This window comes from Grampus griseus (assembly GCF_964374135.1).
Source record: "Grampus griseus genome assembly, chromosome: 12".
NCBI lineage: Eukaryota > Metazoa > Chordata > Mammalia > Artiodactyla > Delphinidae > Grampus > Grampus griseus.
In genome coordinates this window covers 88,401,698-88,419,208 of record NC_139006.1, presented here as the reverse complement: position 1 = coordinate 88,419,208, position 17,511 = coordinate 88,401,698, and the positions used below count along the sequence as shown (strand labels likewise).

The 17,511-nt window shown below is 53.1% G+C and overlaps 1 protein-coding gene across 1 annotated transcript in view; it reads right to left on the bottom strand.

Annotated features, from left to right (window-relative positions):
- KCNG2 (potassium voltage-gated channel modifier subfamily G member 2) overlaps positions 1 to 17,511 on the bottom strand; it is a gene marked incomplete at both ends in the record, with an annotated part of 78,667 nt that overhangs the window by 39,908 nt on the left and 21,248 nt on the right. The window contains one exon of the mRNA XM_082667138.1: positions 3,703 to 3,921. Coding sequence (XP_082523264.1) covers positions 3,703 to 3,921 — 219 coding nt within the window. The remainder of the gene's footprint in view (positions 1 to 3,702; positions 3,922 to 17,511) is intronic.

Genomic DNA, 17,511 nt, shown 5'->3' with positions numbered 1-17,511 from the left:
GGAAGAGGTTCTCAAATACCAGGTCAACCCACAGTGGAGGAAATATTTATTCTGTAGCTGAATTTACCAATTTAGGCTTAAAAACACGAACTGGAACAAACTAAAACCTCTTTAGCAGAGATAAAGTTTCTGGTGTCACCAAGCAAAGTATTCTCTAGGAGAGATTTCTTTCCTTGTACAAAACAGACAGCTTCTTACTTGGAGAAGGTGACCTTTAAAATGAGACCCCTGGCTGTACCTGGGACGAGGGATCCATGCTGTTGGGCACCCCGCACCCCCCTGTGGCCCCCACGTCCCTGGCCTGTGCACACGCTGGTGGACTCCCAGCTGTCAGCACCTGTCTCTTTGCCGGACAGGCCACAGATGCTTGAGCCTTCGTGCTCCCCCGGGCAGCTCTTGCCATGGTGACATGAAGCCCCTGAGCCCCCGGTCCCCGGCCGGGCCTCAGTGCAGACTCGGGGTTAGGGCGTGGGGGTGGGGGGTGGGGGGTGGGGTGGGGTAGGGGTGGGGCATGTGGGTGGGGGTAGGGGTGGGGTGGGGTAGGGGGTGGGGTGTGGGGTTGGTGGGTGGTTTGGGGTAGGGGGTGGGGCATGGGGTGGGCTGGGGGGTGGGGACTGGGGTAGGGTGAGGCACGGGGGGAGGGTGGGGGGACCAGGCGCCCCGAGGGCACAGGAGGCCCCCAGATGCGTCCAAAAGGTGGGTGTTTGATCTCAGCTGAAAAGCCAGTGGCTTTAGGATCTAAAACATTATTTCACACCGTAAATGTCGCCAGAGAGTTAATCCAGTGATTAAAGGCTCTGATAGACTGTTCCCTGCCTCAGTTCTGGTTCGGAACCTTTACAAGTTCAGTTCACACGCCACCTCCTCCCTCACCTCTTCTCACCCTCAGCCGCCCGGTGGTTTGCGGGAAAAGGGGGCCGTGACCCGGCCCTTCCACAAGGACCATTCCAGCCTCTCGGCTGGTCTCTCCTTCCAGGTACTGCTTTGCTTTACAGCTGAAATGCTTAACCTCTGAGCTGACACAGGTTCACGAGAACGAACACGTAAAACAGGCCATGTGACAGGATGGAAAAAGTGATCTAAATAAGAAATGCTTTTCTCCAACCAGCCAACTAGCAGATGACTGCGGCTGAGCTAGTTTAAAATAAAAATGCATCTAACCTCCTGACAGTAAGAGAGCAGAGGTTAATATTTCGTGAGCCACTGCCTTTTTTGTTTTTCAATTCTTATTGTCCTACCAAGACAAACATCGTATGAATTAAGATAAAAATCATCTATGGGTTAGAAACAAAGCTCCAAAGGCAAAGAACTAATTTTAAATGAAACATGATTCTTAGGAAGCTTCAGCCTTAAAGATACGTACTATTAGGATCATTCCTATCATTTCCTTCCAGTTGTTAAACTCCAGTGTGTTCAACTATTTTGTTTCGAAATGCATTTATATTCTATATGTCAAAGTTACACAAATTACAAAAGGCTTCTAAAGTGTCTATATGAACAGAACCCAAGACTTGCTGATTAGATCGATCTAATTTTTAGCCATGTTGTTGACAGAAAGGCTGATGGTTATTTTTCAGTTATGATTTATGAGAACCACATATAATCTCCAAATCTGTAAGACACGTTGACATTTGGTAACTCATAACTCTTATTCACAAAGCATGATGTATATACACAGCAGAGCTGCATATAATGGCCCTGAAGATTTTTCTTAAATTACACTTTCAATTTTGAGCTTGAAGAGATCCTTTTACCCAATTTGTCCAGTGGTAGCATCTCGCAGAACCGCAGGGTGCAGACACTGACACAGTCCAGACACAGCATCCATCACCACCACGGCCCCCGCAACCCACCTCCAGCCCTCCCAGCCCCACCCCCGAACCTAAGCCGGCCACCACTGGTCTGTTCTCTGTCCCCGTGCTCCCGTCATCCCGAGAATGGTGTATAGAAGGACCTGCGCTGTTATGTAACCTTTGAGGATTGGCTCTTTCACTCAGCGTAATTCTCTGAAGACTCACCGGGTTGTTGCTGTATCAACAGTTCACGCCACGAGCTCTCGTGGTGTGGAGGCTCACAGCTCTTTAACCGCCCACGAGATGAAGGACAGCTGGGTTCCTTCTACGATTTGGCTGTTACGAGCAAAGCTGCTATAAACATTTCCATAAAGGTTTTTTCCCCTCTCTGGGTTAAATAGCCAGTGGAGCAAAAGGTTTTACCTTTTTTTTTTTTTTTTTTTTTTTGTGGTACGCGGGCCTCTCACTGTTGTGGCCTCTCCCGTTGCGGAGCACAGGCTCCGGACGCGCAGGCTCAGCGGCCATGGCTCACGGGCCCAGCCGCTCCGCGGCACGTGGGATCTTCCCAGACCAGGGCACGAACCCGTGTCCCCTGCATCGGCAGGCGGACTCTCAACCACTGCGCCACCAGGGAAGCCCCAAAAGTTTTTACTTTTGATAAAGTCTAATTTACATTTCTTTTTTCCCTCACTGTGCTTTTGGTATCAAGAATGATGTGTATGATCCAACATCCCAAAGATTTTCTACTGTTATTTTTCTAAAGTTAATAGTTTTGCATTTTACATTTAAGTCGGAGTTAATTTGACTTACATTTAAGTCTGACTTAATTCTTGTATAAGGTGTGGGACTTAGGTGCTCAGCAGGAAAATACGTCTACACCATCTTCCCGGAAGTGGAAGTCCCCAAAGATTTTGAAAGCAAGCTATAAAATGTTCGCTAATCTTGTGACTTATGATAGAGTCATTTACAAGAAATTCTGCCGGCTCTGGAAACAAGTTACAATAAAATAAAACCAATGTAATTTCTCCTCTAAAAATTTTACGATTTACTTAAATGATATGCTTGGAGCGTCTAGCGTGTCTTCATGTTCTAGCTGCTCAGTATCTTACACATTTTTTGGAAGCTGTGTGTAAATATAAATATGTAAACAGATGTTTCAGGTGCCCATTGACTCTGATTTCCAAACAAATAGTTTTTCTAAAATTATTCTTAGAATAGCAGTCACTGAAAGTGGCTCTAGTCTCCCCAGCATGACTCGGAATTTTAATAGCAATCTTCACCCACATTCCACCCAATTCTGAGGGAACATCTGGCCTTGGTTCCAGCAGCCTGTGACACCCGCCACCCACCTTGTACCGGTACCCGGTGGCGGAAATGTGCCAGTTCTCTCAAACCCCTCTGTTCAACCTCTGCCTTTTGGGGATTTGAAATCATAAGCCTAGACTGGGTTAATTTACCTCTAAGTGTTTATTAAGCTCAGATAGTTCTACTGAATCAATAGGAAAGAAATATCCGATCTGCTCAGAGCGTGGACATGAACACGCCCAGCATAGCTTGTAGGCTCGTACAGCTAAACGCTTTCTCTTTCTACTGCAATCGCACTTCACCACCTGGGACCACGTCTTCCCACTGAAGAGCCGTTTCTCACCAGAAGCGGCTCATTTCTGATGGGAGCAGGCCAGGTCCAACGTGAGATCAGACACCGTGTGCCAGAAAGCAAGGCAGAGCTCCAGTGTCAAAGGGCATGTGTCAAAGGTCGAGGGTGGCACAGAAGGGCTCCTTCAGGCAGACTTTGAAAGTCTAAATACATAGTGACTGGACTTAACACACGAGTAAGTAAAGCCCTCAAGTCTATGGTACATACAGTATACACAGTGACAAAGAGGAAGAAAGAGAAAAATCAACTCACCGTCGGAACACAAGACATCCGCACGGTGCTGGCTACCAGGTCATCGAGAGGGGGGCGGGCTTCACGACGGGTGCGAACCATGTCCACCCCTAATCCCGTAGCCGAACTTGGTGCCAAGGGTCGGGGCTGTGGTGAAGGTGCAGCGGTCAGAGTCTCCAGCAGCCGGCCGGCTCTGCCCTGGGCAAGGACGAGCTCCAACAGGTGTCCAGACCCAAGTCCCTGCATCCGGAGGATACGGGAAGAGGGAGAGACAACTGGGGTCTTCAGAGTCAATGACCAGGGAAAATAAAAGGTGGGAGGGATGTTCTAGAATGTGGGGTAAAGGAGATCAAGAGACATAACCAAATGAAGTACATAAACCTTGATTAGATTTTATCCAAAAAACCTACAAAACACAGTTTTGGGACAACTGGGGAAATCTGAATTTGGACCTGATATATTCATTGTTGTTAACTTTCTTAGGTGTTACAGTGGAATTTGGTTACAGAAGAGAATGACCTTATTTTTAGTAGATGCATGCTTAACTATTCAGGGATAATTGTCTTGGTTTCTGTAAACTACTTCCAAATGGTTCATACATTTCATATATATATGGACACACACACATATATATACACACATTTCATATATATATATATACATATATATATATATATATATATATACTTCCACACAGATGGCTAGGTTTTCACTGTACTACTCTTTCAACTTCTTTTTATGCTTGAAATTTTTCACTTAGAAAGAGCTAGGAAAGGCGCTTCCCTGGTGGCGCAGTGGTTGAGAATCCACCTGCCAATGCAGCGGACACAGGTTCGAGACCTGGTTGGGGAAGATCCCACATGCCGCGGAGCAACTAAGCCCGTGCGCCACAACTACTGAGCCCGCTAGCCACAACTACTGAAGCCTGCGCGCCTAGAGCCCGTGCTCTGCAACAAGAGAAGCCACTGCAGTGAGAAGCCCGCGCGCCGCAACGAACAGTAGCCCCCGCTCACGGTAACCAGAGAAAGCCCGTGTGCAGCAATGAAGACCCAACGCAGCCAAAAATAAAATAAAATAAATAAATTTTAAAAAGGGGCTAGGAAAAAGCAGCCCCCTGCCAAAACCAACTAAACGTGATTCTAATGACATTACTTTTCTCCTCACAAAGCAGGAGGCAGAGCAACGTACGCCTCCATTTTTATTGAAGGAAACATTAATAATGGTTATGCTGTGTCAGCTGGGCTGGGCCACGGGTGCCCAGATATTTGGTCAAACACTTTTCTGGGTGTTTCCGCCGAGGCGTTTTTGAATGAGATTAACATCTAATCTGTAGAGTAAAGCAGACTGCCCTCCCTGACGTGGGTGTCTTACATCTTATGTCTTAGCATGAAGGTTTTTAAAGATACAAACCCTGCTATGTAGCCAAGCCCGCTGCCTCTCGGCCCTGCAAGGTCCCCCTCCCCCCTCCACCGACGCCCGACGCCGGGTCCCTGCTCCTGCTGCTGGTGGCGTTTCTGGGCTGGCAGCTTATGTCGGCTGTGGGTCACCCCACCTTCCTTTCCCTTCCTGGCGTCTGCCAGCTGTGCTAGGACAGAGCCCGCACACCCTCCGACACAGAGGCCCCGGTCAAGGACTCAGCTTTGCTTGTGTGGATCTGCCTTTGTGCTGTTTCAGTCAGAACCATCACTCAGAACCGACCACACTGGTCTTGACCACATGGGCCAAATGACTCTTTTACACATATTGACTTGTCCATCGTTCATTCACTTTTCAGCACGCTTTGACCTGCTCCCAATGGCTCCTGCCCATCCGCGGGGAGTTCTGCAAAAGTTTGTTTCTTTTAAGATACTGTGGCCACAGATTTGGGTTTTGTTCTATAAACTCGTCCTTACTAATTTCTCACTTTGCAAACATCACTCACACCGTAGGTGTCGAAAGAAAAGCAATTAGAATCACAACGGAAATTCCCAAGGACCATAACAGTCACATCCAACGGCAGCAGGAGAGATTTAGGTTACGTGGCGAGAGAGCCTCCATTCATTATAAGCTTGAGAAACACTGAGAAAAGTTATACAACATCCTTCCCGGCCAGTTTTTAAGGGAAGTCGGGCCTCTGCCTGCCACACCGACGGGGAGGCGCCAGCTGGCAGGCGAGCAGGTGAGGCGGAAGCGGCCCTGCGTGTGCTGCAATGTGGGGACAAAGCCAAGACTGTATTTCTTTGAAAACAACACACGTAAATGTGTGAACACCTCGTAAGCCTGCCGGGTGCTGCACACAGCGAGATTCCCGCATGTAGGCGGGAAAACCCGGGGCGGAGCCAGAAGCCAGGTGCCGGGGCCAGTTACTCAAAAGTTACTTAAAATCTCTCGGGGTCTCAGGGTCCGGTCGGTGAATCAAGGGATTGGATGAGATCGTCCCTAGGCCTCTTCCAGACTCAAGGTCCATAAGTACCAGATAAGAGTGGAAAAGATGGAAAGCCTAGCCTCTTGGAAAAAAGCAAAAGAGAGCGGGAAGAGGGAGGGGGGCAGTAGCAGCAAAGCCTGAAGAAGAGAGAGACCTGGGCAGGTGGGGGACACCTGGCGGCAGGTAGACACAGTTCCACCGGGGGTTAGCACCCCCGACCACCAGCCCAACTTTCAGTCCGGGTCCTGGGAGGAAATGATGTTTCCTCTGTGGCCTCCGTGTCCTGGGGTGAGGCAGCCCGGAGGAGAATGAGGTCGGCTGGAGCCTGGGGCACCCAGGGGACAAGGATGGGAGGGGACAGTGGACACAGGATCTCTGGGGGCCCCGAGTTCTTCATTTTGCCACCACTCCACTCTACTCAGAGCTCCTCGTGGCCATCTCTCTTTGTCTTTGTCTCTGTCTCTGTCTTTCTCTGTCTCTGTCTTTCTCTCTCTGTGTCTGTCTCCCTCCTTCCTCCCCAGCACAGCCTCAGGCTCCGGGGAGCTGTCCGGTGGGGACAGGCGTCCGAGTGGCCAGTCCATGCCACTGGTTCTTTCCCCAAATCTCTGTCCTCCTCCCTCTTGGGCATTAACCTCTGAGGAAATCGCTGTTTTCAGGTGTCCACATGTTGGGACTCTTTAGGCGATGGTTTTAATTCGATGAGCCCATTCTCCCCGGGGGCGTCTGGGCCACACGCAGGACCCTCTTACCGTTGGCTGGTTTCCCCGTGTCAGGGCTCGTCCCAGGGAGCCCTCTTCCAGAGCTGCTGTCTCCCAGGCCGTCTGCCGGTGCTTCTCCAACCCCTGAAACGACAGGTCGGCCCTCCTTCGGGGCGCCGTGTCTGGACGTTGGTTGGTCACGGACTTCTTACAGAATCCGGGAAACACGGTTCACTGCCTCATAAAGCACACGGTCGGTCTGGGGGTCTGAGGACCCTCTGAAGTCTGCCATGGTCACGGGGCCCCACGGTCCCGGGGGAATGTTCATTCCAATTACCCGCTTGATGACATCGTGATGGTCATTGTACTTCGTCCCAATCAACGTTCTCACTCGCGTCTCCAAGGTGTGCACATGCTCTGAGCGCAGGGCTTTGACAAGACAGATGGAAACATAATAGCTTCTCAGAACTTGTTCTTTTCTTATCTCCTCTCGGTCTCCCATCAGCGACCTAGACAGACACTCGGCGTATCGCTCCATAAATGTAAGAACTGTCACCTCCAGGCTCAAACGCAAGGCCCCTGACCACGTCTTCCCTGTTTCAGGGAGAGGATTCTTTCTGGAGGCCAGTGTGTGTCCTGTGCCCTCATCCCGCCTCGCCTCCCCAATTATTCCCTCTTCCAGCCCCCCGTGGGCTCTTTCTAATCAGCAGAAGAGCAATTCACAGATAGACACCCCTGCCCCCAGTGCTAGCCGCTTCCGGCCCTGCCTGCTGGGCGAGAGTCTCCACCGTGCGCACCTGCCCCGGCCCCACAGAGCGCTCGGGGGATGAACAGCGCGTCCCTCTGGAAGCCTCCCCTCTCTGGGCCCACCCGGGGCTCCCCGGCTCACCCCGCTGCCCCCACAGGCCCGACGCCCTCCTGGACGACCGTGAGCTATGCCCTTGCACGTGGTAAGTGAGCTGTCCCCGAGTGGAGGAGCCGCTGGGGCAGAAGCCCAGGGGTCACCAGGGCTCAGGCCACCTGCGCACCACTGTCAGCCGCCCGGAGCCCAGCTGACCCGTGTGTGCACTGCAGCACCTGCCCGTGGCCCAGGCCTCTGGGCGCGCCCAGGCCCCGGGCTCTGTTGCGTGATTCACAGGACGAACGATCACTTCAGAGGCGCCTGGGCCTCACCCTCAGCAGGGTTAGGGTCTCTGGACCCTCAGCATGAACCTCCTTATGGGCTTCAGTGCGTCTCCCTGTGCCTGTGAGCCTATGGGCTGGAAGAGCATCTTGCGTTCCAGGACAACGGTAACTGCTGAGTCTGCTTCAGGGTATAGCTGAGAAGATTCTAATTAGCACATCTGTATGCGGATGTCTGTTACATCCATTGTTTTCTCTGAAATAGCTATTTGCATAGGTGTTTTTGCTTCTGGAGCCCAGAGGAGGGGGGCTTCCACCCAGCCTCGGAGCTGCGGCACCAGCGGGGTGAAGGGAGTCGCCCCATCCCTTACACGTGGATTCCTGGTTTCCAGCCTGTGATTTGGAGGAAACATTGCCCCGAGGGAGGGGTTCACACTGGCATTCTGTCTCTCTGCAGCATTTCCCAAATCCATCCTGAGCACCCTCAGTGTGTCAAGGGGCCCCCAGTGGGTTTGTCCCCACCCCTATCAATTTCTAAATCCACATAATGAAAGCTCTTGAATGGTCTAAAATAGACCGCGGAGTTTGAGAGCCGCTGTCCTGAGCTAGCGAGCCCCTGGCCCTGCCCCGCTAGTGGGGGCCTGAGCTCTCGCTGGGCCCCCGGGGGGCTTCCTGAGCTAAGAGGCTGAGCCTGCGGTCCAGCCTGGCCCTGGACACCAACCCCAGAGCAGATGTTTGTACAGGACGGAGCTACTGAAACTGCAGTGAATGGAAAGATGATGGTTTGAAATTCTCGTGGGTCACGGCTGCTACCCGCTACCGTTCTCTGCCCATCACACAGGGGTCGGGGGCGGGGCGTCCCTGTGTGGACCAGTATCCCTGGCACCTGAGAGGAGGGGCTGCAGCTTGAGGGCACAGGGTTGGCCCAGACCAGCCCCCAGACCCTCCAACTCCAGCTCCGGGGCCCCTGGGCTCTCTGGGGCCTTAAGTGAGGGTCCCCAGGCTGGTCCCCAGAAGGAGGCCCAAGGCTTCCACTGCAATCCCATAAAAGACCAGAGGCCCCCAGTGATCCCATAAGAGCAGGCGGCCTCCTCACAGGCTCCAAACATCAGATCTCAGCTCCCCGAGCAGGAAGTGAACAAAGCAAAGTTTCTAGATAACTGAATTTTTACTTTTTAGTCAGGACAATTCTTAATTGGTAATTCCTTTTTCAAATCAATTTTATTAAACAAGTAATCATTCCCACACCTTCTGCAACAGAATGTGATGCACGTAACTGGACCTCCGCGGGAGCCCCTGCGAGGCTGCGGGGCACCGCTGTGCTGTCACCTTCTCCAGGGAGTCCCGACAGCAGGGGACTCCTGTGCACCCCGAACCCCTCACGGAAGGAGCAGCGCACCTCAGGAGAGGGGGTGCTGCCTACTTTCTGCAGAAATAAGTCTTCAATCCAAGTCTGAAGCGACTGCCTCACTGTGAAGACCTCACGCACCAGAAATTCTCTCTCCAGTTCGGCGCGGTGTCTCTGCAAATTATCAGAAACACCCCAACTAACTGCCCACGCAGAGGAGAGTGACCGAGTAACTACCACGGTCCACACAGTGAGCGACCAGCCGCTGCAAAGAGAACGAGGAAGATGTCTGCAGCCGGGCGTGATGACTTCCGGGACGTGTGTTCAGGGGCACATCTGGAGACGCACAGTCTAGTGAGGCAGAGGCATATAACACGCACAGGGCCTGCCTGTGCAGGAGACATTTAGGAAGGAGAAGCAGAAACCACAGGGACTGGTCCCCGGCTGGGCGGGTGGGGAGGACAGGGCGGGGGCCTCCCCTGAGCTCCCAGAGCCACACGCTCCACGTTCCCTTTGCCACCAACGACCAACAGCCAGGTGGGAGAGAAAACAGTACGAGCCTCACCGTAGGGGTGGGAGGAAGAGAGAACCCGCCCGAGAAGCTGTGGGAAACAGCATTGACGGCTGTGAGGCCACAGACAAAAGAGCCAGGCGTGCAAGGCTGTGCCGAGCAGGTAAACTCTCAGGCTGAGAACATCCTTCTGCAGTGTCAGCAACCGATATGCAAAGAAAAACTGGAATTGCAGACTCAGGAGATGAAGGAGAAACACAACCCAGACGTGGGGAGGGATCCGAGCGTCCTGGAGCACAAGTGAGAACGGGAGACCCCGGAACGGGCTTCAGCGCCGTCACCGTGCAGGACCAGCGTTGATTCCCTGGTTTCACTGAGTTTTTGCAGAAGATCTTAACATGAGGGGAAGCTCGGTGGGGATACAGGAGAACTCTGTGCTAATTTTTCAGCTGTTCTGGAAGTTTAAAATAGTTCAAATAAGAAGGTTTTTTTTAATCTAATTTTTTCTGTTTAAACCCTGAGGCACTGGAATGAAAAGCACCTTGAGTCTGAACTTGATGAGTTTCACTTCAGCCTTCACACCCCCTCCCCAGGTATCAGCGCTGGGATCTCCTCAAAGGCCAAACCCCCAGACACTCAGCCCACTTCCAGCGTGGCCTCTGACGCTTTCTGCAGAAACCAGAAACCGTCCAAAATTCCCATGAAACACCAGAGACTCGAACAGCCAATCTTACGAAAGAAGAGCAAAGTTGGAGGACTCACGCTCCGATTTCAGAACATACCACAAAACTGCAGTAACTAAGAGGGTGGTCCTGGCACGTGGGCATCATCGAGAGCCCAAGACAAAGCCTCACGATCACAGTCAGTTGATTTAGACACAGGTGCCGGGTCCACTCAATGTGGAAAGGACAGTCTTGTTAACAAATGGTGCTGGGAACACTGGACAGTCACGTGCAAAAGGATGAACTTGAACCCCCACCTTACACCACATGTAACACTTCACTCAAAATGGGTCAGTGATCTAAGTTTAAGAGCTAAAACTATAAAAATGAAATAAGAATGGGGCCAAATCTTCACGATCGTCAATCTGGCAATGCTTAAATATGACACAAAAAGCATACGCAGCAAAATCTAAAAATAGATCAACTGGACTTGATTAAAATTAGACTTTGGTGCGTTGAAAGACTCCATCAGCAGAGTGAAAAGACAACCCACAGAACAGGAGAAAATATTTGCAAATCACATACCTCATCAGGGTTTAATATCGAGAATATATAAAGAGTTCTGACAACTCAACAACAAAAAGAGAAACAACCCAGTTTTAAAATGGGCAAAGCACTTGAATAGACATTTCTCCAAAGAAGGCAAACAGCCAAAAAGCACATGAAAAGATGCCACACATCCTTAGTCCCTGGGGAAATGCAAACCAAACCCACAGTGAGATTCTATGGGGATGACTTTAGTCAGACAGACAGACAGTGGCAAGCACTGACTGGAATGTGGAGAAACTGGACGCCCACACAGCGCTGGTAGGAATGTAAAATGGTGCAGCCTCGGTGGAAAACAGTTTGATGGTTTCTCAAAAAAGTAAACACAGAATTACCATATGACCCGGCAATTCCACTCCTAAGTATATACCAAAATAATCGAAAGAAGGGACTCCAACAGTTATATGTCAGCCAATGTCTGCAGCAGCATTATTCCCAATAGCCAAATTGGGAGCAACCCTCAACAGATGAACAAATAAACAATGCGGTCCACCCACGCAAGGGGATATTTTTCAGCCACAGAAAGGCATGAAGTACCGACACCTGCTACAACATGGATAAGTCCTGAAATCGTTGTGCTAAGCGAAATAAGGCAGACACAAAAGGACCAATATTGTATGAAACAGCTAGAAGAGGCAAATTTGTATAGACAGAAAGTAGACCAGAAGTTACCAGGGGATGGGGTTTCCCTCGTGGCACAGTGGTTAAGAATCTGCCTGCCAACGCAGGGGACACAGGTTCGAGCCCTGGTCCGGGAAGATCCCATGTTCTGCAGAGCAACTAAGCCTGTGCGCCACAACTACTGAGCCTGCGCTCTAGAGCCCACGAGCCACAACTACTGAAGCCTGCGAGCCTAGAGCCCGTGCTCCGCAATAAGAGAAGCCACCGCCATGAGAAGCCCGCGCACCGTAACTAGAGAAAGCCTGCACGCAGCAACGAAGACCCAACGCAACCAAAAATAAATAAAATAAATTAAAAAAAAAAAGAAGTTACCAGGGGTTGAAGAAGGGAAATAGGGAATTATTGCTTAATGGGCACAGGGTCTGCCTGGGGTGATAAAAAAATCCTGAAAATAGTGGTGATGGTCACACAGCACGGTGAGTGTAGTTAACGCCACAACAGTACAATGTAAAATGGTTGAAACAGCCAACTCTACGCTTTACACGGTGGGGAGCCTCCAGCTGTGGCCTGAGCTGACTCGCGACCCTGACCGGTGACACGGCCCCGGCGCGGCCCAGCCAGAGCGGACAGCAGGCGCCGGCTGCACACTGCCGTGTAGACCGCGCGCTCAGCGTGGCACCCGGTGCGGACCCACAGCCGTGAGTGACGGGGCCTGGGGTGTGCGTGGAGGAGCCCTCCCCATCTGCTCACACGCTGTGGCCTGAGCCCCAGCTGTACCCGATCGGCCACCAGGGAAGTTCCCAGGACAGTGAGGCCGAGTGTCCTGCCCCAGGGCAGGTGCCCGGGACAGCCAGGCGGTGCCGGCGGCGGACCCAGGCAGCCATGGCCCGCGGGGTCCTGCCTGCGTTGTCCTGCCCAGCGTCCCTCTGCCGGCTCCTCCCATAGCCAGTGCCCTGTAGGCATGTGGCCTCGTCCGCTGGCCTCCCCACGTGGCCGCTGCCCCTCGCTGGGCTCGGGTCAAGGGGGTCTCACCTACACCCCCCCCGCACCATGGCAGAGCTCTCTGCTCTTCTTACTTTGCTTCTTTCATCTCTTGAGTATTTGCAGATGCCTCAGTTTCTTGTTTGACACACGGTCACTGAGGTGCTATATCGCCAGGCACTGGGCTGGGCCCTGGGCTCCGAGGGGTTGGACGGAGAGTCACAGGTGATCCCAGCAGCCTGGCCAGACCTCGGGCTGCTGGACACCCACCTCTGCTCCCTGGGAGCAGCTCACCCTGCAAGCGGCACACAGAGCACCGTGCCAGCCCTCCGGAGTCTCCAGGACAAGGTTCTGTCTGGGGACACAGAGGCTCTGCAGGTTCCGGCTGGGTCAGCATCGCACGTCCCCAGAGGTGATGACTTAGCTGCTCTGGCAGCAGCCCACATTCTCCGTAATTAGGACCCCTTAGGAGACGCCTTCGCAGCCCTTAAGTGATTTTGAGGGGGAGCCCCCGCTGTGACTTCAGGCTTCAGAAAACAACATTTTTAGAAGAAATGCTGCTTCCTGTCAGCAATGGGAAGACTTTTTCCCCTTCTCCTTTATCCACAGCTGCTATAGATAAAAATGGGTCAAAATAAGTAAAAACTGACATCCTGCTCCTGCAGTCACGAGGGCCCCCTGCCACGTGGAGGCCCCTGTCACGCGGAGGCCCCCTGCCACGCGGAGGCCCCTGCCATGTGGAGGCCCCTGTCACGTGGAGGTCCCTGCCACGTGGAGGCCCCTGCCACGTGGAGGCCCCTGTCACGTGGAGGCCCCTGCCACGTGGAGGCCCCCTGCCACGTGGAGGCCCTGTGCGCCCCCCTTCAATGGGGCACCAGCCATGAGGCTCCTGAAGGGACCAGGCATCAGTCAGTGATGGGAGACCCCTTCCTGGGAAACATCTGTGCTGGTTACATTTTCTCCTCTGGGAAGTCAGTTCCTCGGAGGCAAAGGGCACTAGCAGTAAGGGTGTGTCCCAGTCGTGGTCCCACCTCACTGGACAGGGTTCACAGGGGACACGGCTGGACCAGAGGCGGAGTGGGGCTCCATCCTCAGTGGAAGCCCAGAGGACCTCCGGGCAGAAGCAGCGGGTGGAGGCTCTGCAGCAGGGCCCCAGGAGGTGGGCCGTGTGGGGGAGGGCCGGGGATGGGGGCGTGGGCGGGCGCACAGTGCCTGAAAGGGCTGCTGGTGTGGCCCCTGCTTTACAAGCTGGGCTGTATCCAGGCCCGGCCGTTGTAAATGAAAGAAACTTCCACGTACAAGATACTTAGGGATACACCCGACCAAGGAGGTAAAAGCCCGTTCCCTGAGAACTACAAAAGGCTGTTAAAGGGAGTGAAAGAAGACACAAATAATTGGAAATACATCCCGTGTTCACGGACTGAAAGACTTAATATGATTATGATATCTACACGACCCAGAGCGATCTGCAGCTTCAGTGCAATCCCTGTCAAACCCCAATGAGGTTTTTTGCAGAAATAGGAGAGCCATCCTGAAGTTCATGTGGGACCTCAAGGGCCCCGAAATAGACAAGACAATCTTGAAAAGGAACAAAGGTGGAGGCCTCACCCTTCCTGATTTCAAAACTTACTACAAAGCTGTAGCCAACAAAACAGTACATCACTGGCACAAAGACGGTTTATGACCAACAGAACGAATCGAGAACCCTGAAATCCACCCTCGAATGCGTGCTTAAATGGTGCCAAGACCGTTCAATGCGGAAGACCATCTGCAACAAACGGTGTTGGGAAAACTGGATATCTGTATGCAAAAAAAAAAAAAAAAAAAAAAATTAAAAATAGAGTCACTGTATGATCCAATAATGCCAGTTCTGTGTATCTACCCAGAAGAATTGAAAGCAGGGACTCAAACAGATACTTGTGCGCCCACGTTCACAGCAGCGCGGTTCACAACAGCCAAAGGTGGAAGCAACCCAGGTGTCCATCAGCCGACGGGTGGGTCAGCAGCAGGTGGTGATAGACACAGGGAATGTTATAAGGTTACGTTATAAAAAGGAAAGAAATTCCGCTACAACGTGGACCAACCTTGAGAACACCATGCTAAGTGAGAGAAGTCAGTCACAAAAGGGCAAACATTGTAGGAGGTCCCTTGAGGAGTTAAATTCAGGGACCGAAAGCGGGGTTGGGGGGGGCTGGGGGAGGGGAGGAGGAGTGAGTGCTTCACGGGGACAGAGTCACCTGGAAAATGAGGAAGTTCTGGAGACGGAGATGGGGATGGTTACACAAGAATTCAAATGCATCTAACGCCACTGAACTGTACACTTAAAAATTGTTAAAATGGTAAATTTTACGTTACGTATAGTTTACTGCAATTAGCCATGTAGTTGCCTAGATCTTATCACTGATTAGTTTTCAGATTACAGGGATCATGAAGAAAGCACTGTTTAGACGCCCAAAACATGAAACTTCGGTCATGTTTAAGGAACCCTGGCCGTGGCATCTGTACTTTCCTTTTGGTACACCCGGTGGTTCCTCACGCTTTCCTATTTCCATTCTTTTTCCTCAGCTAAAATGTCCCTCTCAGAAGCCTGCTTCGGAACACCCGGAGCAGACTGTGCACAGTTCACGTTCGCAGTGATGCGCACGAGATTCCTGGAAAAACCCGCTGTCTTGTGTTGTGAGGTCACAAGCAGGGACTCTCAGCCCTCCCAGAAACTGACAACTACCCCCTTCCTAGGGGGCTGCCCCACTGCTCTCCTGGGGGCTCACAAGCTTGCGGCGTCTGAGGGGCGCGAGGGTGTCCCCCTGGGACCACAGCTGGCAGCTGTGCCACTTCTCCCAGGAGGCGGTGGGAACCGGGGCTGGAGGCTGACCTGGACTCAGCACAGAGGAGGCTATTCTGGGAGGCCTCAGGGTCTCCCGCATGGGTCAGCCTGCCGACAGGTTCAGCTCTGGTCCTCCTTGGCCTGCACCCCGAGACCCCCTCCTTCCCCTCCCAGCTGTGTCCCCCTCCCCAGGTCACACTCCTGCTCCCACTGAGGCTGTGCTCAGGGGCCCTTGGGGAATTGCCAGGGTCGGGCACCTGCCCAGATACTTGAGCTTTAACCTGTGGGATTACCCACAGATGAACGTGTCAGCCCCTTCACCACGATGCCTACAGTCTGAATAACTAATCAGTGACAAGACCACAAGCACCTTGTTCTTCTGAAATTATTCAGGGTAAATAATAAAGGAGCGCAGCTGATGAAGCCACAGAGGCCAGAGGCCCCGAGTCTCCACCCTCCATCTGCGCCCAAAGCTGGGCCGCAGGCGTCACACCTGCTGTCCTCCCATCAAGGTCAACACCTGCCGCGCGGTTCCGGAAACCCAGCCAAGAAAGACTTAAGGGCTCTTGCCTCCAGCCCGGGGTCCGAGGGTCGAGGCCTCTTCCTCGAGAGCTATGTGACATTTGCAAGTCGACTGCCTACCCTGTGTCCGTTTCTCCACCCGCGACGGCGAGTGGCAGTGACGGCGCCCGTATCACCGGGTAGGGAACCAGCGAGGCCATCGCTGTTCCTTCCAGGCAGTGCCATCACCTTCCTACAGCCCAGATGTGACCATTTCTACGATGACAACAAAGCCCTCGTGTTTACCTGTGGGACTGCAGGCAGGTCCTGCCAACGGGCAGCTGCTCTCCGATGGCCCAGGGGTACCCAGGCCCTCGGGCCAGTTCTGAATGAGGCGTCCAGATCAGGTGAGGCTTGTGTGGAAGCACAGCAGGAAACTCCGTTGACTGGGGAGGGGCTGCCGCACACGACGATCTACTTGGGGTGAACTGGTATCATTTAATTTTTATACAGCTTGCTGTTAACAGAGGCCCCAAAATAAACAGTTGTGCCACTTGCTTCAAGAACATTTTCTCTTCGGTTCAAATAGTTTCTTTTTTTTAATATATATATATATATTTAAAATGTATTTATTTTTGGCTGCGTTGGGTCTTCGTTGCTGCGCGCAAGCTTTCTCTAGTTGCGGCGAGCGGGGGCTACTCTTCGTTGTGGTGCGCAAGCTTCTCATTGCGGTAGCTTCTCTTGTTGCGGAGCACGGGCTCTAGGCGTGCGGGCTTCAGTACCTGTGGCACGCGGGCTCAGTAGTTGTGGCGCATGGGCTTAGTTGCTCCGCGGCATGTGGGATCTTCCCGGACCAGGGCTCGAACCTGTGTCCCCCGCATTGACAGGCGGATTCGTAACCACTGCGCCACCAGGGAAGGGAAGCCCCCAAATAGTTTCTTACCCTACCAATGCACACTTGTTCTAAGAGGTCGGGAGAGCTGGTGGGGGGGCGGGGATGAAGAGGAAGCAGGGCGCGGCCCAACAGGCCCAGGGCAGCCCCGAGGGAGGGGACTCCACCACCCGGGCGCCTCACCTGTGGGTCCCACCCAGCGGGTTCCGTCGGCACCTCCATAGGGCGGCCCGGATGGACCTGGGGTGGGAGAACAAATGGGGGTGCACTGCCCCTCGCACTCACGACTGGGATGACGGCCAAGCAGCGCCCAAGTCTTCCTGGGGGTGTGCGGCAGAGGCAGCGAGCAGGTCCCTCGGAGCAGCCGCAGCCAGGAGGGGGCAGGGGGCTGGGCGCCGCTCCCGCCAGAACCTTCCGTCAGGGAAGAGCCCACAGCCTGATCCTAGCAGCTTCCTGGCAGCCCTCCCGGCACTGGGCCTTTCCAGTGGCCGCCTTCCAGGGGACACGCAGGGCTGCCGGACCCTGTCTCGGGTATGTGGTACCCTGAGCGTCGCAGGGTCCTAAGGAGGTTCCGAACTTTTCACGGGAGGATGTGAATGTACGTGGTTCCCAGCATCCCGAGTCCCCGAGACGACACGCCCCGCCCCTGAGCCCCCGCCC